The sequence below is a fragment of the Hyla sarda genome, chromosome 1, assembly GCF_029499605.1.
Source record: "Hyla sarda isolate aHylSar1 chromosome 1, aHylSar1.hap1, whole genome shotgun sequence".
Classification (NCBI taxonomy): domain Eukaryota; kingdom Metazoa; phylum Chordata; class Amphibia; order Anura; family Hylidae; genus Hyla; species Hyla sarda.
In genome coordinates, this window is record NC_079189.1 from 145,608,202 (window position 1) to 145,623,195 (window position 14,994).

General features: G+C 40.1%; 1 protein-coding gene across 3 annotated transcripts in view; it reads right to left on the reverse strand.

The window, feature by feature from the left end:
• Positions 1-14,994, reverse strand: part of DCLK2 (doublecortin like kinase 2) — a 151,608-nt gene that overhangs the window by 40,380 nt on the left and 96,234 nt on the right. For all 3 annotated transcript variants that reach the window (XM_056562824.1, XM_056562823.1, XM_056562825.1), the window contains 5 exons: positions 11,626-11,692; positions 10,273-10,381; positions 8,082-8,139; positions 6,448-6,567; positions 5,139-5,285 (listed from right to left, as the gene is read on the reverse strand). In XM_056562824.1, coding sequence (XP_056418799.1) covers positions 5,139-5,285; positions 6,448-6,567; positions 8,082-8,139; positions 10,273-10,381; positions 11,626-11,692 — 501 coding nt within the window. The remainder of the gene's footprint in view (positions 1-5,138; positions 5,286-6,447; positions 6,568-8,081; positions 8,140-10,272; positions 10,382-11,625; positions 11,693-14,994) is intronic.

Sequence of the window (14,994 nt, forward strand, 5' to 3'; positions counted from 1 at the left end):
CGTTCACGTCGTTCACCGTACGGGATCATTAACATTTTATTTTAATAGTTCGGACATTTACGCACGCGGCGATACCAAATATGCCTATAAAATTTATTTTTTACGCTTTTTGGGGGTAAAATAGGAAAAAACGGACGTTTTACTTTTTTATTGGGGGAGGGGATTTTTACTTTTACATTTTTTTACATTTTTTTTACACTTGAATAGTCCCCATAGGGGACTATTCATAGCAATACCATGATTGCTAATACTGATCTGTTATATGTATAGGACATAGAACAGATCAGTGTTATCGGCGATCTCCTGCTCTAGTCTGCTCGATTTCAGACCAGAGCAGGAGACGCCGGGAGCCGGACGGAGGAAGGAGAGGGGACCTCTGTGCGGCGTTCTGAATGATCAGATCCCCGCAGCAGCGCTGCGGGCGATCCGATCATTCATTCAAATCGCGCACTGCCGCAGATGCCGGGATCTGTATTGATCCCGGCACCTGAGGGATTAATGGCGGACGCCCGAGAGATCGCGGGCGTCGGCCATTGCCGGCGGGTCCCTGGCTGCGATCAGCAGCCGAGATCAGCCACGCATGACACGGGCATCGCTCCGATGCCCGCGGTTATGCACAGGACGTAAATGTACGTCCTGGTGCGTTAAGTACCACCGCACCAGGACGTACATTTACGTCCTGCATCCTTAAGGGGTTAAATCAACTGGAGCCAGAAAGTTAAACATATTTGTAAATTACTTCTATTAAAAAATCTTAATCCTTCCAGTACTTATTAGCTGCTCAATGCTACAGAGGAAATTCCTTTATTTTTGGAACACTGATGACATTTCGAGCACAGTGCTCTCTGCTGACATCTCTGTCCATTTTAGCAACCGTGCATAGTAGATGTATGCTAAGGGCAGCATGGTGGCTTAGTGGTTAGCACTGCTGCCTTGCAGTGCTGGGGCCTTGGGTTCAAATCCCACTAAGGACAACAATAAATAAATAAAGACTTATTATTATTATTATAATAACGTCAGCAGAGAGCACTGTGCTCGTGATGCCATCAGAGAGCATTCCAGAAAGAAAATAATTTCCTCTGTAGTATTCAGCAGCTAATAAGTACAGGAAAGATTAAGATTTTTTAATAGAAGTAATTTACAAATCTGTTTAACTTTCCGGAGCCAGTTGATTTAAAAGAACAAAGGTTTTTACCGGAGTACCCCTTTAATGATTTGTGTGTTCCATTTAAAGGGGTTATCCACCATAAGGTGATTTTAGTACTTACCTGCCAGAACTGGGTATTTCCTGTTGAATTTTGTTCTCTAAACTACACATCCCACAGTTCCATGCTTGAAAGTTTGAGGTCACTTTCCTTCCTCCCACACATCAGCCACCACACCCATTGAAACACAGTGTTTTCTAATCAGAGAGCCTACAGCTGTTGCAAAATTGAAGCAGGACAGGCTCCCTCTGATCACCTCACTAGTGATGTCAGGTCTCGACGCACTGCAACTTGGGAAATCCTGAGACATGAGTAATTTTGTATGCTGTTAAAAACAAATATTGGGGCGATAATCACAGAAGAATTGTGAGACCACCGTCGCACACAGGTACACTAACTTTACAGCCACTGTAGAATAATAATTAAAAAAAATTCCTGGAATACCCCTTTAGAGTACGCTCACACGTCCAAAAATTTGATGCGCAGGATTTGATGCACAGGATTTTCTGCTGCAGATTTCAATGCAAACTAAATGACTGAGCACAGCTTCTAATAGGCAGTTACAAATCCTGCGCATCAAATCTGCATAGGATCCTGTATGTGTGAATGTACCCTCAAGCTATTTCCTCCAACTAAATACATTTGGTCAGTTTTGGCAATCTTCTGATAGAACAAAGGGGTAGAATTTGATTCCCAGGGCACATCTAGTTTTAATCTGGCACCTGACAATAATGGCCTCATCAAAGATTTCTTTAATGGAGAGAGAGGTATAGATAAAAGTAGCATAAGGCTAGAATTCCACTGAGGTTTTTGCATTGCATTTTTATAGGCTTAAAAAAGTCAGAAAACATTTTGGCGTTTTTTCTGCCGTTTTTACCTTTGTGTGGTATTTGCCTTTTTTGGCCAATTTGGTGTTTTTTTTTCCAAATATGTTGGGTACCCCCCAAAAAAAAAAAAAAAAAAAAAAAAAGGATGCAGTAGGGATGGACATTTTTTTTTTAAATAGTGTTTGGGTTTCACTTTTTTTTCTCTCAATTTTTTTTTACATTTTTGAGGTAGTACTACTACTTCCAGCATGGAACAGACTTTTCCATGATTGCAGTAGTAGTACCTGTACTAATAGACATATCGCCCTGGGTATCAGTCCTGACACTCAATGCGATTGTCCATAATATAGCAGAGATGCAGAGCGGCTCTATTCAGCGCTCGCAACTCTGCTCTGTACTCCGGCCAGTGATGTGAATAGAACATCACTCATTCATGTTTTCTGCCCAGAGTGGTGATTGGCCGGATGGTTGTAGCCAATCACAGCTCTCAGAGGGAAATATGAATGATTGATGCTCTATTCATATCACTGGCTGGTGTGAGGTGGAAACCTGCATTATACACACTAATATAACGCTGTCCTGATTGGGAAACACTAGCATACACACACATAACAGGGACTACAACTCACAGCATGTGTCATTCAGGAGTCCCCCCCCCCCCCTTCACACATAGAAATCATCCCCAGTCCGAGATTTATTCCTCAGCCCCTGCAGTCTATAAATCCCCAGCCCCTGAACTTTGTCATCCTTCCATTCAGTGAACACAGGCAGAGCAGGGGGAGGGGAGATGAGTGAGACATGTACATCCTCTCTCCCCTGCTCTGTGTTCTTTCTCCCATCCTCTCTTCCCTGCTCTGTGTTCTTTCTCACATGCAGACCTGCATCCTCCGAAGGCAGAGCAGGGAGAGGGGAGATGAAGGGGGCATGTACCTCCTCTCTCCCCCTGCTCTGCCCTCCCACCCAGCTCTAGCTTCAGAAATCTTCGGAGAACTGAGGGGAGAAGCGGAGGCAAGTCTGCACCGGGCGCACATTTCCCTATCACACTGGCCGGAGTATAGTGCAGAGATGCGGAGCGCAGGAGAAAGCTGCTCCACATCTCTGCAATAGAAAGGACGATCACAGCGGATGTCAGGAGTGATACCCACTGTGATCGGTCTTTAACTGCAGGTACTACTACTCCCAACATGGAGCACACTCTGCTCCATGCTGGGAGTTGTCGTACCTGCATTAATAGATCGCATCGAGTGTCACTCCTGACACCCGCTCCGATACTCCTGTATAATGTATAGATGCGGCCGGCCGCTCTTCTATGGTCCCCTGCACTGACGTATATATACACCTACTCATATTTCCCACAGAGAGTTGTGATTGGCTAGAACTATCTGGCCAATCACAGCTCTCTGCGGGAAATATGAATATGTGTATATATACAGCAGTGCAGGGGACCATAGAAGAGTGGACGGCCGCATCTATAAATTATACAGAAGGATCACAAGGGACCCGGGGCGATCTGTCAATTAGTACAGGTACTACTACTCCCATCATGGAACAGTAATACTACCTTAAAAATGTAAAAAAATAAATAAAAAACGCACACACACTACATTGTTACTATTGTCGGCTACATTTTTATTGCCCTGCCCGCACACAAATTGATCCCCGTTTAAAAATTTATAAAAATGTTGTTATGAAAAAGATACATTTCATTAAATACAATTTTTCCATCACTACTGTATCTTTTTTATAATTTTTTTTTAATGGTACCCTACGAAATTTTAATAAAAAATGTATCTCCATCACTTTTTGGGATCGCTAAAGTCCAAAAAAGAATAAAAACCACCAGCAAAAACGCCAAAGTTAAAACCAACATGGTGTTTTTCTTGGCGTTTTTGCTCTCCCATAGATTTCTATGGGAAGAAAATGCCATGATTTCTGAGCAAAAAACGCCAAACTAGGTTTTGTCGGGCGTTTTGGAAAACCAGCCTCTGAGCCCAAAATAGCTGAAAAACGGCAAAAGGGTAAAAAAAAACAAAAAAAAAAAACACCAAACTGAAAAACACCAAGTGGATCTGGCATTTTGCAGTTTACCACGACTTGCAGCTAACATCTGGACGCGCGGCAAAATGGGTGTTTTTATGGCATTTTTGTGTGAAAATCCTCAGTGGAATTCCAGCCTAATGCTAATTTTTGGCTTATAAAAGATGAAAGTATTAGATTCTTTGTTAGCAATGAATAAGATCTCTTACCAGAATCAGTGTTCTTCCATTAGTGGAAGTATGGCACTGTCTTTTTTTTTTTTTTTTGCATTTCCAAAAAGTATCTGGAAAGGTAGCATTTTTTTTGTAGCAGTAGGTCTCAATGATTTTTCCTACTAGCTTCAAGTTTCAGTTTTCAATTAATTATTCCTCCCCAAATAAGAGTCCTAAAAGAAATTTGTTTGCCAGTGTGTTTCAATATTAAAAGGGGTACTCCGCTCCGGATCCATGCAATTTCTCCTGCAGCACCCACTTGTCATCAGCCTCACGCCATGCCCCCCCCATGAACTTGCATGGAGGGGGCAAGGCTTGATGTCACGAGAGGGCGGAGCCGTAACGTCACGATACTCCAGCCCCTGTATCGTGAGTCATCAGACACGGAGCGATCTCCGTGAGGCTGATGACAAGTGGGTGCTGCATGAGAGATTGCTGGGGTCCCCAGCGGCGGGACTCCCGCGATCAGACATCTTATCCCCTATCCCTTGTATAGGAGATAAGATGTTTAGGGCCGGAATACCCCTTTAAGGAGTAAAGAACCAGTTATGTAAAAATAACAACTTTATTAAACATATGTTCAAAATAGACATACATTTAAAATATAGTAGGAGGAGTAAAATACAGGCACTGAAATGACAAATACAGAAGAGTGGAGGAGGTATGGGAGGCGCAAATACATGGAATCCAAGGAATATAGCACAAAATATGATGCAACACAAACACTACTCAAAAAGATAGGAAGATGAGTGGTGTCACAAGTATATCACAATAGCATTAGAAAATTGGACTAGAAATTAATAAGAGAAACATAAGAAATAAGGAGTACAGCACAAAATGTACTGTTCCCAACTTACCAGAAGGTTTTCAGGTTTAATATCCCGATGAACTATGTGAAGGCTGTGAAGATACTTCATTGCGCTAGCAAGATTATATATCATTGCACTGGCGTCTCGTTCTGTATACTTTGTCGAGGACGTGATTGCGTCAAACAAGTCTCCACCCTAATCGTACGGAAAATAGGATTGTCAAGCATACTAATTTAGAATACATGATGTTAGATGTAGAGCCATGTCAGACATTTGGGGTGTCTAGTTGCTAAGAACCCGCCCACCACACTAGAAAATAGGAATGCGATCACTTAGCTAAGTGATGTACCACTTTAACTCCTAAAAACTTTCCTTGGGAGCAGTTTTTCCCAGAAACATATCTCAGCTGTTACAGAAAGTTAGATAAATACCCCACACTAAATTGTTAACTGAAATTAAATGGTCCATAAAAGGCAAGAATCTGTCTGGCTTAAAAAAAAAAATGCTTAAATCAGTGTAGTAATGTGCCCTAAGACCTGTATGCATAATAATATGCACGTGTTAATATGTAAAATACCTGTTGATCTATGTTTTACTGTAATGAGTCTATCTGAATTTCTCTGAGAGGCTGGGGGTGTTTCCCCTGGAGTATGATGAGCTCCTCTCCTCATCTCCCTCTTCCCTGTCATGCTCTATAATTCTAATGCAGCTATATGGTATAAGGAGAAGAAAATCCTGCATTTTGTGCCAAAAAATAGTTTTCGCAACTTCGTGACCAAATTGCATGCTTTTTATAACCCTAAAGCAGCCATGTGGAACCTATATGGTGCAAAAACACAAGAAATAAGTTCATAAAATGACCAAACTTTTGCATATAAGTAGTACTTTAGCACCTTGTATTGCTTGTCACTGTGCATCATGTAAATGCTTCTCTTAAAAACTGCAAGTTGTCTGCATTTTGTCTGTGCTCTGAGGCACAGAATGGTGATCCCCCCCCCCCCCCATTAGATTTTTTTTTTTTTTTTTTATGGACCAAAAAGACTGGATGTTCACGGTTCGTTTGCAAAATTAAAGAGATGGAGACCACTAGTGGCCATTTTTTTTTAAATCACTGCTTCACATCTTTAGCAATCACATTTTTTAATAAAGTATATTAGGAAAGTGCTTAGTTTCTAAGGAAGTATTAAATGGTAAAAAGCTATTTCTAACAACAGAGACACTTTAAACAATATAGGTAAAGGTTTTTCTTAAACAATTACTGGATCTACGATATCATCCCATTTACAATCATGTAATCTTCTTTAAGCCTTGGTAGAATGCCCACTTATGATTAATGAAATTGCAATAATCCTCTTACCTTAACTAATTCCATCACCAGATACAGTTCTGTCGTAGTGTCCATCTCCTCTATGAGCATAATAATATTGGGATGTTTAACTTGGCGCAGTATTGACACCTCATTCTCAATCAAATGCTCCTGTAAAGTGGTAAGACGTCTTGAATAAGAAGTTATATAATGTAAGATAACAACAATAAAATAGGAGTAGCTCTCATAGCGAAGAAAATTACATCCGAGGTTACTTGTGTTGCCAATAACCACAAAGGTCTTAAATTAGCAAAAAGAAAATAACCAGAATAGTCAGTCCTCGAGGATGTAATAATATTAGTTGAGTATGGTGTATATAAAATAAATGTACTATAAAAATATAAAATAAAATGAATTAACACATTCTATATATTTTTATACTACATTTATTTTATATACACCACACTTAACTTATATTACATCATTGAGGACTAAATATTCTGGTTATATAATTTAAGTTAATTGATTCCATATGAAAACAGTTACTCTTCAGGTTGCACCGTTTAGGCCCTATTCATAGCACGTTTTGGCTTTCTATTGGGACGTATATATTCAGGAAGACTCCTGAGGGTACTGTACACTTGCCTTTTCGTTCTTTTCTTTGTAGTTTAAAACAAGGAAAACTATGTAACAATGTAAAACTCTTGCATTGGTTGTTGTAGCGAACAAAAGAGTAATTAAAGTGTGGGAAACTCTAAAGCCTCTTATCAGATATGTCCAATAAACAAAATGCAATAATTAAGTTTACAAGAACAACAAAAGATACTGTAATAAATTTCCAAACTATAAGAGGTTTCCAGAAATGTTTCATCTGATGACACATTGTTACGTGATCAATAATTAAAGGAAAGCAGCAAGGGAAAGGTCACAGGAACTTCTCAAGTGTCCTCAAGGTGTTTCACTTTTTCAAACTATCGAATGTTACAGCATTAGAATAACTGTACAGTACGACTATCTAAGTGAAAGCATACCTGCCCTGGTAACTTTTTAAGATAAGATGTTATGTCTGTGTACATGAGGAGTTGCACTATTTGTGCTCATTGGATATTTGTTTACCTCCTCTACAGCACCCATTTACAAAGTCTTACCTACTTGTTACAAGATCCACTTGCCATCTTCTTGTTCTACCCTGCAATGGCTATAAACTCCAGAGCAGTGGTTTCATAGGCCACCCAGAGGCCTAGAAGATGATGACAAGGGATCTTCACAATTGTTGCGTAGGGTAGGGTCACAAACAGCGTATATGCAGCATATTTGCCGTTGCACAATATGCCCCATTTGTCTGCTTATAGGAGAATATGCAGCATATTTCCCGATGTGCAGTGGATTTACCTCAGTGTCAAATACGCTGCATATAAGCTATGTGTGACCCTACCCTAAGAGTATTTTTTTGCCTAGAATTTCACTATAGGGTAAATTCAAATATTTACGATGAATAGGGCAGTTGCAAAAATCTCTGCAATAAATCTGCTACATGTAAATTCAGGACCTGTTATTTCATTCAAATGAACTGTAGAGTGCTCTATAGAACACAGGCTGTCCTTCACCAAGCCATTAGAACATTACTCTAAGGGTCCATATATTAATAAAGTTATTAAAACAAATATTTACAATCATTGGGTTACCTTTCCACAGCACTTTGCCTTGTCTATGATTTTCAATGCATATTCTTTTCCTGTAGATCTGTCATTAGAAAATACATATCAAATTAGAAAATGGATATAGTGTATCTAAGTATGAGTAATTTTTCAGCTACTGTCCAAGTAAAGTGATTTTAATGGATTTCTAGCCCCTTCCCCTGGCATGCCTTTTAGAATGAATGCCCAAGGAATTATTGTCGTTTTTCCATTGGGGCTTTCCAAGTGCCTTACGTTTTTTATTTTTCTGTTGACAAAGCCATATCAGGCCTTGTTTTTTGCAGGACAAGCTATCATTTCTAATGCCACCATTTTCTGGTTACACCATTCACCCTATGGTAAAAATAACATTATAGTAAAAATGTTTATGTTTTAGGGAAAACTGGTACCATTTTGGAATACATATAAGTTTTTGATTGGTTGCTCCTCTCCTGGTAGTTACAGTGGGAGCCCGGCAATCATGCTGACTGCTAAGCTACATGGCGGGTTGAAACAAGTAATGACCACCATAAAAAGACGTATAGGTGGTCATTAAGAGGTTAAAGGAAGTGAAAATCCCATCCAACAGGAAAGTAACAACAAAAAGGAAGCAGCTAATTCTGTTTTACATAAGTATTTTTGGTTACAGCTCCCACTAATTATCACTTCTAAATTATTCTGCGTCAGAAGCAGAGTCTGTGTGACTCATATTGCCTGTTTTATATAAGACGCAGAACGATTTCCATTGGTTTAGAGCTTTGACACTTCACAGTAAACTTGCGCTATTTAAACATATTCACAAAGACAAATATAAAGCTAGTTTGTTATATCAACTGGTTTTTAACAAAGAGGAACTATTCAGAATCTCAGGATAAGAACCCAAGCACATAATACACACTGCAATGGTTTCACCCTGAGGTACCCTGATGGTACATTTCCACCCAAAACTGGCTTACATCGTTTTTGCTCATTTATTAAAGATTTTAGATACTATTTAGCCTCACCCAATAAAGGAAGGGTTGCAGCTTCACTGAAAGGCACAGGACTTAAAAATAAGCCAATAAATAGTTGGTCTAAACTGTAAACTAGACAGACCACAGATGTTTAGGAAATGGCCTGAACCACTGTGATATATTTGGTTAATTTAATCTTGTGTGGTAGAGGGTGTGATGAAAAGGGCAGATGTAATTACCCTAGGGGCAGATGGCATTAACCCGTTGTATTCGTGACGCCAGGGCGTGGTTTATCCTCAATACCACCCAAAGGTATACCGCTGGATCCTGGGCTAGGCACTGGGGCAATAATGACTCCGATGCCAAGTTACGGACAACGGTAGCTTTACTGAGGTTAGACAGGTGGAAAAGTCTATACAGTTCAGCCAGGGCCCACGGAGGTTACCAGTGACTCAGAGACCATAAGGGTTTGCTGGGACTTGTAGTAGATGGTGTCAATTTAATGCAGGCCATGTTTACTTGACAAATGATGACTGACTGACTTGACTTGACTGGTGACTGACAACACTGTGACTGTGGCTTACTTGCAGGTCTGTAGCTTCTGGCTGCAGACTTGACTTGAGGCCTCCCATGACTCCAGACACACTCTTAGGCTCGACTTGACCTCAACATTCCCCCTAAGCCTCCCCCACTGGTCACCTGGTCACTGATACCTCCTGGATAACAATCCCATGACAACTCACATGGTAAACAGTCTTAAAGTGACCACGCTTTCTCCACACATTACACAGTATAATAAACATATTTACATGGGGGACAGATGCAAGGGGAGCCCAGGAGACACTGAAGGGAGGCTGCCTGACAGGGCAGCAAGGGTATGGGGTAATACCTCCCATACTGTGTCACCACACTTGCACTGTCTAAGAATTTCCCTAAATGTTCTACGGAGATATGGAGAATGATCCCGTGTTGTGTGGAGAGGGTAGGACTTTGTTATGAGCAGTGTTTCTCAAACTAGCAGGAGGGTGTCAGTGGTGAGGTGCCCTCAGGTTACTGAGGAGTACTTGACCTTCAAAGCACTAAGGATTCAGAAAGATAGCTGTGCCAATGTTTTTTGTCAACGCGCTCTAGCCCTTTTTACAGAAGTTTAGTGTTCAGCTTGACCAAACCGATTTGTCTTTGAAAATGTTTAAAAAGCAAGTTGACAAAAACTCTAGTTGTGTTCAAATACAAATGAATATACACACCTTTCAACACATTCTTTCACAACAGCAAAGTTGCCATCTCCAATCACTTTCCCTATTTTATATTTCTCCAGGATTATGGAAGCATCAAGATACCTATTTCCGTTAAGTCCTTGAGAAAAAACAATTAATAGGAAAACAAAGCATACCAAATAACTCATTAGTTTATTACAATGGATCAAATAATACATCAAGTATTTGGATACTAAACCAATAATAAAGACTCGTCTGACACGTTTCACGTTTGTGATACACATGTACAGTTACTTTTGTGGTCTGAATTGTCAAAATCAACCTAATAAATTATACACAGGTATTCAACCCACAACAGTGGGTTGTGAGCAACAAGTACTTATTGAGCTCCTTCAATGTGGCTTCACTGCTGTAGGTAGGTTTAGTACTATGAGAACAAACAATGAACAAAACAGGCTGGCGTTCATGCCCTATGCAGACCACCAGAAAATAGTAACAAGGTTGCCTGTAACTGGACAGGGATGTAAACACAGACACTTCTAGTGTCCTAATCTACAGGTGAACACTACCTATAGTGGGTCCTGAGTGTGGAGGGGTCTTATTTAAAAGGGGGCAAACTACCTATTGGGGTTCCAATCTATAGAGCCAAATTACCTATAGGTGGTCCTGTTTATAAGGGACAAAGGGACTTACAACATGTCCTATCTACAAGGGGCAAACTATCTACAGCATGTCCGATCTATAGGAGGCAAAATACCTAAAGAGTGTCAAACTACCTACAGGGGCAACCACCCTATAGGGGATCCTGTCTAAAGGGGGCAAACTACCTATAAGAGGTCATATCTAAAAAGGGCAAACTAAATATAGGGGTCCTGTCTACAGGGCATTATTGGTATAGTGTAACAAAAAAAAAAAAATAAAAAAAAAATAAAAGCTATCCTAGCAATGTGAGAATTAAATTGCTGGTATTGCTTTTATTTGCACCTGAAACCAGCCTAATACATTTCATAAGATGCATAACGTATAAGTCTTTGTGATCCTCAGACCCAAATTTCTGGGTCTGCCCCTAGGATTGATGTCTAATAATTTTATTTATGGCCTACTCATGGTATCACAGGTTTATTCGTCTAGCCATGGCAAGGTCATAGATTAATATCCTAAAAAGATTATCCAACAATAGAAAAACAGAACTACTGTATTTTCCTTACAAAACAGCACCACATCTGTCAGCAGGTTGTGTAAGGTATTACAGTTTTGCTCCATTAACTTCAAAGAAAATTATCTGCAATACCACAAACAACCCGAGGACAGGTATAGTGCTGTTTTTTTTTTTTAAATCAACTCTTTTCTTCTTATTCTGGATAACCCCTTTGATAAACTTACCTTCAGGACTATTAGGAGCATCAGGAAGACCATTCACATTAGAAGTTGATCCTGAATGCGGCGAAATCTAGAAAAGTAAATATTATTTATTACTATACGGTGTTGATGACCAACAAATGCATTTCAGATCATGTATCTGTAATTATATCATCTGTCAGAGGCCCCCACTTAAATACGTGTTGTCACCTCTGGTGCATCTTTTCTAAGAACAATGTGACATTCTTTAGACTTCTCTAGGCACACTGCCATTGCACCCCATCCTTAAAACGGCCTTTAGGCTTTTTTTTATCAGCCTTTAAACGGACGTTATTGGTACGGGGCACAACAGGCAATAACGGGGCCTGATGGATCCCATTTACTATAATGGGGTCCTTCGGGCATTGTTATTTTGTAGCAGGAGAAAAAGACGCAGCAAGCACTATTCCCCCAGGCTCCTCCGATGGCTGTCACACTGCCATGTCCTAACAGCCATCACACTGCCATGTCCTAACGGCAGTGTGAAAGAAGCCTTACAGAAAAGTATAAATAAATTGACAACAGGGTGTTATCATACCCCTTGTCAACAGGATGTGTCCCTACATACCCTTACAGTGTCAGCAGTGTTTAGGGACAAGAAGGATGGTAACACTAAAGGCCCATTTTCACTATGGAAAATCCACCTGGAGAAATTCTAGGCGAAATTAATGGCAAGGCCTGTTTATTCTTTCGGCGGAGCCTGAAATTTTGCTTTTTACGGCTAAATTTTCTACTGCGGAAATTCTGTAGTGTGTGCAGTACAGCAGAATCCCACTGAAAACAACAGGAGGCTGCTGCACCAAAATTTCTCTCAATTCGGAAATTCTGTACTATGAATGGGTCCCAAGTCAATTTATTCATACATTTCCTGGACTAGAACAAGAACTAGAAAACACTGGCTCACAAGAGAGTACAGCTTCATTGGTGAGTAGAATAACAAATATGTATAATTATGCCCACAAAAATAAAATACTATGCACAAGGAAACATAACTTCTGCATAATAAATGTCCTTAGTCATCACACATATAAGGTTCTACTGAGTGACTAACTGGACCTGTCTGACCACTGGTATAAAGTGAGGCATATCTAGACTATTCGTCAGAAATATCTTTATAATGGAAATGAAAACTTGAGGATTTACGTATAGAAATAAGAAATACATTTTCACATGCTACAGAGAGATTTTAGTTCCACGTTTTCAAATCTAATGTTGCACTACTCTTTCCATCTGTGAGTTCACATACCTTTTTCTACAGTATACTCTGCAACCTTTTCTTTGTTTTCCGTAAACCACATTCAATTTTCCACTCTATACTCTAGAGAGTTGTCTCTTTTGAACATTTTTGCTTTTACTGGTTTGGCTACTGGATGGGAAAACCCTGATATAACTGCATGAGCAGCTGTTACTGTGAGAATGGCAACCACCCAATGCATCAGAAATATGTTTCAAAAACCATTGGTGAAAATAAAACTATTTGAGCAGATAATCTCATTTTCCATGTAACCAGGGGCGTAGTTATAGAGGTAGCAGAGGTAGCAGTCACACCAGGGCCCTGGTGCATAAGGTGGCCCAAAAGCACATCTGTCCCATAAGAGACCAGTATTATAATTGGAATATGGGGCCCTATTGCAGATTTTGTATCGGGGCCCAGAAGCTACAAGCCACGCCTCTGCATGTAACATAAGTTGTTTTAATACATTTAAAGGTGTACTCCACTCCTACGGTAGACATTTTATCCTCTATCCAAAGGGGATCTCTGGCACAGCATCTGTGGCAGATGATGGGGGACCACAGCTGTCACTCCCCCTCCATTCACATCCTTGGGAGGAGGCGTGATGGCTATGTACTAGCCATCATGTCCCCTTCCATAGACATGAATGGCGTGACATCTAGCTATTAAATGGGAGTTTAAGTAGGGGATCTACCTATTTATCAAATTAGGGCAGGGGTGTCTACCTTACTATTGTTTGGGGGCACAAAAGAGGACTGTAACTATATGAGAGCACAAAGGGAGAAAATTACTGTATGGAGGCACCAAAGGGGCACTATTACAGTTTTCACTATTACTGTGGGATATGGGGTGGTGGTGGGGGCACTTTGGGGTTTGAGTGGCAGGGTTGCTTTTTAATTCTAGTCTGGCCCTGGCAGTAATTTAGATGATTTAGAAAGTTGCTTCATTCTGCATTTAGGAAAATAAAAACTAAACAAACAAGCAAGGGGGAAAAAAAACAAAACTGTGCAAAGGTGTCTTTAAAGGGAACAGACAGTGAGTGCACCAACCCAATAGTGCACTAAACCCAATAGTAGGAGTGAACTGGATTACAATGATGTATTACCTACCCAGATCCACTGTCCAGTTTCGGAGATATCTGTTGTATCAATCTCTGTTGCTAATAGCCGGCTCAACATGTTGGGTCCCACCTCCGTTGCACAAAGCAGGTTATAAGCAATAGAGGCTAATACAAGGGGTATCTTTGGAACCGGACAGCAGATCCGGGTAAGCCATACCTCATTGTAATCCAGTTTACCCACACTATAACACCATTGGGGAAGCAAAAAACATTTCCTTTAGTGACACTTTAATTTACTTATTCTTATTATCTTTGTGTGCCAAACTATTGACACAAATACATATTAGATAACTGGTAATAAAATTTGTTATGACTTGAAAAGTGTTAGGAACGCCTGAAAGACATTGAAATGATGTCTTAATGCGTTTAATGTATATGGCTTTCAAGGCGTTCATTTCAGCTGCTAGATGAATATTTACTAGTGAGTTATGGATACAAGTTGAATCAGTAACAGAAGCTTAATTCCCTTTATTAGCTTTACTGGTGTAAGCCATATGTGAAGGCATTTAGGGAATACTGACACTAAAAATAATTCTTTACAATTCTTTTATTTTAATTTTTTTTTTTTTTTATTTGAAAGTATTTACTTGCTAGCAATACACAATTTATTAATACAAATGCACATTTTGGAAAACCTCCCATTGTTCAATTAGAGATACTCTTTACGCGTAAATCACGATCGGAAGGCAGGATAAAACTCTTGCACTAGATCAGTGTTTCCCAACCAGGGTGCCTCCATCTGTTGCAAAACTACAACTCCCAGCATGTCCGGACAGCCAAAGGCTGTCGGGGCATGCTGGGAGTTATAGTTTTGCAACAGCAGGAGGCACCCTGGTTGGGAAACACTGCCTTAGATTAAAATTAAGAGAAATCCTCAATGACACCTCAAATAATGGTCATATTGTAGGATACATAACACATGTGGCCTATCCTTATGATGATGCCTAGGTTGCATACGCTGGTCTGGTAAGCTTTATACAGCCAGCAACAGTGTTCGACA